Here is a 9,738-nt window from a genome sequence, read left to right on the forward strand (position 1 = left end):
AGACTTAATTGCTTTTTCTGGAAATGTTAAAAGGCTTTTTACACCCTTAATCTAGATTAATATATTTATACTTGTAATATATATATAAATATTTTTTCAATAATATATGAAGAATTTTAATTTACACTTTAAATTTATTATTTTTAATTTTTATTATTAAAATAAAAATATAATATTGAATAATTTATTAAAATAATAAATTATATTAATAATTTATTATATTATTAAATATAAATAATCAAATATGTATGTTTAATATAAAAAATTATAATATTTTATATTAATATTTTAAATGTTTTTAAATTTAAAATTAAAAAATTTATTATGATATAATAATATTAAACTTGATTCAAGTTAATTTTTATAAAAATAAAATTACTTATAAAACATATCTTTTTTGGAAAATGGTAAGTCATTTTATAAGAAAAAAGAGTTTATATTCTGTTGACTTATAAGTTATTTTTCATTATCCAAACTATTTTTCATGAAATATATGCACAAAAATGCAGAATTTTTTTTTTTTAAAGTTAATTTCTGTGCAACAAACACCCCTAGATGCAACTTACAATACAAACTAACCAACAACTCAACATTAACACAAAATTGAAATAATTTAAACCCAAAATAATTCGATTCAAAAAAATCAAGCCTCAAATCCAAATTCAATTTATTTGAACTTAGAATATTCAAACTAAAAAAATTAAATTTTAAATTAGCTGGACCCAACCACTGGCATAATTCATATAGACATAAAAATTAATCCAGGAATTGTTTGCATATTTCAACACATAATGGAAAGCTATCTTTTCCTATTATGTATTATAGTATATGTTAGTTCTTTCTGGTACTGAATTTTGACTTCAAATTTGGGTTTGAATTTTGGTAGAATATTGGGCTAAAAGAAAAAAAGACACAAATGGAGAAGGGAGATTATACTAGCCTAGGTGGCAGACATGGGTTCATTGGCTGAAGCTAGGAAAGGGAACATATGGACCATAGTTGCACACTATGGACTTCAACTTGTGCTGTTTTCCATCAGATTTGCTGTCCGTATGGCTTTTAAATCATCTCTCAAGACATATATAGGTAAATTTATATTTTTCTTAATTTAATGAAGATGTAACAAAATTTGAAACAAAATGGTAGAACAAAACATTAGAGGAAAAAGAGAGAGAAAGAGATGGCCCGATTACCCTCACTTGATTATTGCTTGTAAAAATAGATGGGAGACACAGACGGTGGAGAAAATGTTTATCCCCCAAATAATTTAATTTATTTAATAAAAATATCAATTATCTAAATGATGGCCTGTTGTGTATGGTCAAAAGCGTCGTATTGAAGCTGTCGCTGTTATATACACTTATATTTTAGTTATTTTAGGTGGGCAAATAATACGGCTTATTTTTTAACCCCCCCCCCCCTACTAGCTTATATATATATGTACCGTTTGCCATACACCTCCATCGCCATTCCCAACAAGAATCATCAAAGTTCTCTTATTCAACACTCGCTCCTCCTCCTCCTCCTTCTTCAACAACAACAACAACAAAACAATTTTCTGGGCTAAAAGAAAGCTAGGAAGCAGAAATAAGCACAAGAAAATGGGGCTGTTGTCAAGAAAAGTCACGTGCAATTCTCATGGACAGGATTCTTCTTACTTCCTAGGATGGCAGGAATATGAAAAAAACCCTTACGACGAAGTAAAGAATCCTAAAGGAATTATTCAGATGGGCCTTGCAGAGAATCAGGTAATATAAAAAGACCCAGAAAATTCACGGTGATTTTCATTATTATATTTATCCTAGTACAATGGGTCTTACGGCTTCTTTTTCTGTCCAGCTCTGCTTTGATCTTCTTGAGTCGTGGTTGGCCAAAAACCCCGACGCGGTTAGTTTCAAGAGAGAGGAGCAATCCATATTCAAAGAGCTTGCTCTTTTCCAAGATTATCATGGCCTACCCGCATTCAAAAAGGTAAAAAGCTACAAACTTCATTGCTGACATTATAAAAGACAGCTTTTGTCAATTTTCTAATCTTTCGATGAAACAGGCATTGGTTGATTTCATGGCTGAAATCAGAGGAAACCAAGTAAGTTTCGACACGGATCACTTAGTCCTCACCGCCGGTGCAACTTCAGCTAATGAAACGCTCATGTTTTGCCTCGCTGAAAAAGGCGACGCTATTCTGCTTCCCACGCCATATTACCCAGGGTATGTTTATTTTTGCTTTCTACATTAATTTCCTGTCGCTTTAATGTTAAGGAACTAATCCATAACTTTATGCATGAAATTTGCAACTTACTAAATGTTTTAAAAAATAATTTCTTTTTTACAGATTTGATAGAGATCTCAAGTGGCGAACTGGGGCTGAGATTGTACCAATCCAGTGCAGCAGCTCAAATGGCTTCCAAATCACTGAATCGGCCCTTGAAGCTGCTTATCAAGAAGCGCAAAGAAAGAACTTGAGGGTGAAAGGGGTGTTGGTCACCAACCCATCTAACCCCTTGGGCACAACCATGTCCAGAAACGAATTGGACCTACTTGTTAACTTCGTTACAGACAAAGAAATTCATTTAATTAGCGACGAGATTTACTCGGGAACTGTTTTTAGCTCCCCAGCCTTCGTATCTATCATGGAAGTTTTAAAAGATAGAAAACTTGAGAATACTCAAGTCTGGGAAAGAGTTCATGTTGTTTATAGCCTTTCAAAGGATCTAGGCCTCCCTGGTTTTCGAGTTGGTGCAATTTACTCCAACGATCCCATTGTTGTGGCCGCCGCCACAAAAATGTCCAGCTTCGGCCTAGTTTCTTCCCAAACCCAATACCTTCTCTCCGCCATGTTGTCCGACAAGAAATTCACCAAAGAATACATTTCCAAAAACCACAAGCGGCTTCAAAAGCGACAAAACAAGCTGGTTTCCGGCCTGGAAAAAGCCGGCATCAGTTGCTTAGAGAGCAACGCCGGGTTGTTCTGTTGGGTTGACATGAGACACCTATTGAGCTCCAACACCTTCGAAGCCGAAATGGAACTTTGGAAACGAATAGTTTACGACGTTAAGCTAAACATCTCGCCTGGCTCTTCCTGCCATTGCACTGAACCAGGCTGGTTCCGTGTCTGCTTCGCTAACATGTCCGAAGACACTCTGAAACTCGCCATGCAACGCTTGAAGTCCTTCGTTAGTTCCATCACCATTGACAACCAGACCCACCAGGACTTGAAAAACATGAGAAAAAAGAACCGCACCAAATGGGTTTTCCGACTATCGTTCCAATCATTCCATGACAGGGAGCAAGGTGAACGGTAAGCCTGGTCAAATTTTACAAATGTGAAAATACCCATTTTTATTATTATTTTTTCCATTCAAAGTTATATCGTAGAGAGAGAGAGAGAGAGAAACTGCACTCAGTCCATGTGGGATTTGAAGTGTGTTTAGTTTCACTTGTAAAATTTTACGATTTTTTCCACTTGCCATGGAAATCTTCTTGGATTCTTCAAAACCATTATAGTAAATTATTAGCTAATACAAGATTCCATATCTCTTTACATATAAACAATTCTAATTCAAACATCTAGAATCTGTTCATTAATTGCTTGTATTATTTTAATGTTTGATAACGGCACTGACATGCAACTGACAACGCGTATGCATCATATTTTCCCGGCCCGGCCGGTTGTACACGGTGACTTTCTCACTATCAGCTGCCGACGCTTTCCATTAATTGTGGTGATTGTTCAACCGACCTTATCATCGGGAATTCTAAAAAAGAGTTAAAAGGTCATGCCTATTAAATTAGTATTAGGGTTTCCCAAATGAAGCAGCCATATATGATAACTTCACCATCTCCAAATTTCCTTGAAATAAAAGAAAAGATTGTGCAGATTTAGATATGAACAAACCTAATAACTGTTTTTTTTTTCTTTTCCCCAAAATCATCACCAACAACGCAAGCTTTGGAAAGCAAAGAGTTATTTGCAAGAAATGTTTAAAGTGAAATTTGCCTATGAACTTTTTAGGGTTTTTAGATTAGTGCGTAAAAAATGGTTTTGAGATAGAGCTTACGCGGTTTTGCAGGAAAAAAAATACTCATACTATGTTTAGGGAATTATGTTATGCACCGCTTCCTTTTAAATTCACAAATGCATATAAAAATATAAACATGTCTGACTAATTTCTACAACGTAAAATTATTGACAAATTGTACTTTAAATTCTACTTATAACGTTGTCGGTTAAACCCTTAATTTAAATTAGTAATTAAAACTATGACTTGAAAGTCAATTGATATATATATATATATTTATAACTAGATCAAGCATTCATACTATACAATACAATAATCCTATCACTAAGTCAAAGCAGTTGTTGGCAACTCAATCAATAGTACTTACTATTATTGAATGTTTTCCTGACCTAAGTATAAAACACAATGCATTTGCTCCATTGTCAAACAGATTCAATTCTAGTTCATTACTAACAAAAAGATAAAAAAATAACACATCAACATCACCACTGTAAACGGATTACATTACACAAATGACCTTTTTTTTTTTTGTTTAGAAATAAGAATTACTTTGTGCCATTATATTTAATTCAGTTCAGCTTTGTTCAGGTGGCATAATTAGATCGCAATTAACCAATCAAATCATGTGAGGATACCATTAATTATGCAATGATAACAATAAATCTTCCAACATTTTAATATCAGCAACAAGAAAGAATATATAATCATTTAAAACTGATATTGCTCCACCTTACACAATCATATATCTTGAATCATTCATAGCTAAAACTGATGCACTTCCGTTAAGGTTCTTCTACATCTTGATATTGAAGAACAAATAAATAAATAATTCCATGGTGCTTAGTTTCAACAAACAAAGTCTCACCCGGACCAATGCTCAAGTGGTCCATAAACTTGCAAGGATATTGTCATCTTAGAGGGAGATTGTATGGTAAGAATATGACAGTGCTTTGAAAAGCATTGCTTTTTGAGATAATAAGAATATGATTGTTGAGGTGGAGTTTGTGGGTTGATTTGAAACCTCATGAATGAATGATTCCAGAGATTGAATAACTTTTTGTTGAATGCTCGAATTGTAGGGGTCAGACTAGTAATACCACCTCAAAACTTAGGACAGATTTAGTTAAAAAGCATATCTTGTACTGCATTTCGCTACCTCCGGTAATGTAATTTAAAGAGATAGCAGGAAAATGCATATATTACGGGAGCGAGTTTTATATATTTCCGTAATTATTTATATAATTAATATTTGAATTTATATTTTTTTATGTATAACTAGTCCGATCTATCTATCATATCTATATATTAAAGGTTTGAATTTTTTTTACATAAAACAAATGATTAGAAATTTTAAATTTACATCAAATTTGATATGCATGATCTACATGAATAAGTATAAAGTATAATAGTTGAATCGTTAAAATATTATTCATATAAATAATTACGGATATGCACAAAACTACTTAAATTTTTAAGTTATGTAAGTGAATCTTTCCCCGGATATTAACTAGTTTAATGTATTTATTTATGGTTCATGTTAATTAAATTAAGTAACTTGAGGTCAGCTGATCTTTTGCACTCAAGTCTTTATATGTTCCCTATTAACCAAACTACAATACTGAAATCTATACAATTATATATAAAAGGAAGGACTAAGGCCTTCCACAAATACCTTTATTTTTTATTATAAGAATGGTTAAATTTTAATTTGATCCCATATTTTGTTCAAATTTGATATTTAATTTTGACATTATTTTATACTTTAGCTTTTATAATTATATTAGTTAGTCCAAATTTTTCATTCTAATTAAAATGACGATGTGGATTTTTAAGAATTGTTAGCACCGTTAAATTTTTTTATTAAATTCAGGTATGTTACAATGTTATTTTTCTGTTACGTGAATACCAATTCTTTTTCAAAATGCCATACTAACACAAAAGAATTCTAGTAGTGTTAATAAATGGACTTAAATTTTTAAAATTTAAAAGTAGAGATAAAAGAAAAATCTAAAAACTATATGAAAGAAATAAAATTCATATATATATTTGCATAAGATCCCACTTATTAACTCAGATACCAATAAGGATTTGGATTCTCCATTCTTAAATTTAATTAATGCAAAACCAACAAGCCATCACTACTTCCACAACTCAAACTAGAACTAGTTCAAGATCCACCTTCCACAAATAAATCATTTGAAAGATACAATTTTTCTAATATAGTAATTCAAAAGAGTATAAAATAGTTTAACTAACCATATATATTCATAAATGATATGACAATTGATATATTTATGTATTTCTAAGTTTTTAAAAAAAGAAAATTGGCAGATGAGATCATAAATATTGTCTGTTGCATGTGGCAGCAAAATCTCTCATTTGCCTATCCTTTTTGGCATATCTTTAAAAATAAACGATAAGCCAAAACTATTATTTGCATTACGCAATCTTTTTTAGTTACATAAAATCTAAAAAATTGTATTTAAAAAAAACAAATATATTTTCTAATTTTGACAGAAAAACAACAATTTATTCATGATTAAACCAAAAAAAAAAAAAAGGAAGAAGAAGAAGAAGAAGAATTCGGTTGTCCATGATATGAAGCAATACCGGTCGCAACTGCCCATGATCCTTACATGTGGTGGAAGAGGTTGGTAGGTGTTAATTTTCATAAATTAATGGCTTTAGGTGGAATAAAAAATGATTTAAAGAAGAAAGTGGGAATTTCGGTCGATTTCTTGTTCTCCTTTGATATTTGATTGCATGTGCTGTTCACAGAATGATCAAGTTTGTGCTGCACAATTTCTTATAAGGACTTGCTATTATTTTATATTAAAAACAAATTATTCAATTAAACAACCTTCTTCATAATTCCACCAAATTTATTCACAATTTTCATTCCACTCAGTGTTGGAATCATGATTATTTTAAGTGTTTCTTTGTTGGAATGTGAACACGGTTTTAGTTAATTTAGTCAACGCGTCTTCCGTTTTCTCATCTATATTAAAAAGAAGGGAGTGAAAGTAAAGTGTTGGAGTACTGTCCTTTTGGCTGGGAAAAATAGAGGCATAAAAAGATAATTAAGGGCCGGAAACAGCTAATTAATTGGCTTTTCATGAAGACAATGAAAGAGAAAAAGCAATGAAAAGAGGGACATTAAAACCATTGATTATGAGAGCTTTGTCCAAAGCCCAACATCTGAAGTAGACCTAAATCACCCCCCCCCCAATCTATTAATGTCTAAACATTACAAAGATTATAGGGGACATCGACAAGAAAGAATAAAATTAAATTTATTTCTTACTTTTTCGGGTAAATTTTCATTCCCAACTCTATCATGGATCTTTTGTTCCTATATTTTATAATTAAAATGTATTATATTATTCGAGGATAATTTTTTTTACTTAAAGAAAAAAAATCAATAAAATTATGTATATGATAATATTTGAACTCAAACCAATTACATTGGTAAAACTTTTAATTTACCACTGAACTAAAATTTTATTTTCATATTCTTTTACATTTCAATTTTTATTGTATTTATGTTAATGTATTTGATTGAGTAGACGTCACAAATTAACTCAACACCGACTCAAGTTGATGACAACACCATAATAAATAATTTTAATCTAATTTTTTGTTCTGACATCATATACATTTCATGTGTTATTATTATTAATTAGTTTCAATCCATAAATTTTATAATTTATTGTATGTTATTTTTAAACCCACGTATATGCGTTTTAAAATAATATTATTTACATAGTATTTATGTTATTTATATTTATATTTTATATAGCTAATATATTGAGATATGATTACGTGGGTATGGGAGTCTTGTGGGTTTCACATGAGCGAAGCAGAGCAGCACATGCTATTAAGCTTAAAGGAACATAGAAACCACCTGCACTGCGCTATCTCATAAAACCAAATATTAATCGGTATCATTATGCACAAACTGAACCCATATTTATAAAATAAAATAAAATAATAAAATAATATGGACGAAATTAAAAAAATTCAAATAAAATTTAATTAAAATATATATAAAAAAACCAAATAATGGTTTATAAAATTTAGAAATATAGTTTGAAAGAGGGTGCAGAGTGAAGGGGGGGGGGCAAGTGAACATGGCTCACTGCTGCCTCATCCCTAACCCACTTCCCATTCTTTTGAAGTTTAAAAAGAAATAAAAAGAAAAAGTTTAGAATCTGAATTTTGGGGCCATTGATGTAGATTGGTGTTATTGTTTTGAGGAATTTAATTTGATTTGAATGATTGAGCAATGAGAGGTTTTTTTCTCATTTGTTTTTGTCTCCATTTAGGACCATACCATAATAATGTAAAACCTATAATATATATGAAAGCTTTTTGTTGTTCAAAACGCGTCATCCATACATTATTAACCTTTTTTTAATACCATTTAAGTGTTTTTCGTATTTATATTCTTTAAAATATTAATTATAACAACAATGTAAATTTTAATTAATGAATTATACATAATTTCTTTTTATATTCTTTCTAACAATCTTTTCTCTAATCTTCAAACTTATATTAGGATAACAACAATATATAGATGATACATGATTGATGAATTGTATGATATTATTTATTATCAATAAATAAATTATTTTTATTTGTTCTAAAAAGGTTTACTATATATATATATTGAGTAATTAATTATTAATTTACGAAAAATGTTGGGTGTAAGTGAATAATTTTTTCAATTCATTAATAATTAAACATAAAATTTTAACCTTTGTTTATTGTATTATATTCTATCAATTATATTACTTATTAGTGAGAAAATTTAACATCTTCCATATTCTTATTGTTTTACCTTTTTTCCCCTATATTTTTATAGTTATTTTTCACTCTTAATAACTTTTTCCATCCTTATTTATAATTATGGATAATTTTATAAAATACACTTTTAGGTAATTGTGTATTTTATCTATCAAACAATAAAATCTTACTTTTCATTTAAATGGACCAAACAAGATAATCTAACATACTAGATAATGTACTAAATAATCATATATTCTAATAATATTGTTACCAAAAATAATATTATTACATTCATTAAACCAAACAATCTCTCAGTGTCGTAATTTTTTTGGAAGAGTTAATCTTGAAGTACAAGTATTCAATACTCTTTTAACATGTGAAGTGCACAAAATTAGAATTTCAATCCCTCTATTTCAAGAATCATGATCATCAAATGAATACACAAAATTTCAATAAAAACTTAAAAAGGAGAAAGATACATCTATATATATATTTAATTTAAAGTTGGGGCTGTAGCACATGAATTAGAGAATATTGTAACGAGTAAAAATCTTTAGGATTTCCAACATACATTAAGTCTCAAATCACACATACGTGTGTCGTATTTTGTAATTTTGGGATTAATCACTATAAACATAAAACAAAGTTATTATTGTATTAATATATATATAAGTATTGATGAGATTCATGTAATTTGCAATGCATGTTTTTCATCAGTACCTTAAGGTTTTCTTTCCATATATCTTATTTGATATGCGACATATGGGTGCCGAAAGCCCATAAAAACAAACAATTTCATTTGAAGTCATCAATGTTGTCTTAAACCCATACCGTCTGCAGGATGGAGAAAAAGAGATGATGTCGTATTACACACGGGCGCTTTGTCTGGGAAAGAAGAAAAGTATGTTTTGATGAACCTTTTTCAAAAGTT

At 30.0% G+C, this 9,738-nt stretch overlaps 1 protein-coding gene across 1 annotated transcript; it reads left to right on the top strand.

The window, feature by feature from the left end:
• The first annotated feature begins 1,476 nt into the window (after positions 1-1,476).
• Positions 1,477-3,513, top strand: LOC121223065 (1-aminocyclopropane-1-carboxylate synthase 3). Its single transcript, XM_041104020.1, has 4 exons — positions 1,477-1,748; positions 1,840-1,971; positions 2,048-2,208; positions 2,333-3,513. Exons 1-4 carry the CDS (start codon positions 1,602-1,604, stop codon positions 3,300-3,302), a joined length of 1,410 nt encoding a protein of 469 aa, XP_040959954.1. The 5' UTR covers positions 1,477-1,601; the 3' UTR covers positions 3,303-3,513.
• Positions 3,514-9,738: the final 6,225 nt, after the last annotated feature.

This window comes from Gossypium hirsutum, chromosome D11 (genome assembly GCF_007990345.1).
Source record: "Gossypium hirsutum isolate 1008001.06 chromosome D11, Gossypium_hirsutum_v2.1, whole genome shotgun sequence".
Lineage (NCBI taxonomy): Eukaryota > Viridiplantae > Streptophyta > Magnoliopsida > Malvales > Malvaceae > Gossypium > Gossypium hirsutum.

Excerpts from the sequence above, each read along its gene's own strand:
- LOC121223065 (XM_041104020.1), top strand. The coding sequence starts at position 1,602 with ATGGGGCTGTTGTCAAGAAAAGTCACGTGCAATTCTCATGGACAGGAT. Across the intron at positions 1,749-1,839 it reads TGGGCCTTGCAGAGAATCAG|CTCTGCTTTGATCTTCTTGA; the intron begins GTAATATAAAAA and ends TTTTCTGTCCAG. Across the intron at positions 2,209-2,332 it reads CCCACGCCATATTACCCAGG|ATTTGATAGAGATCTCAAGT; the intron begins GTATGTTTATTT and ends TCTTTTTTACAG.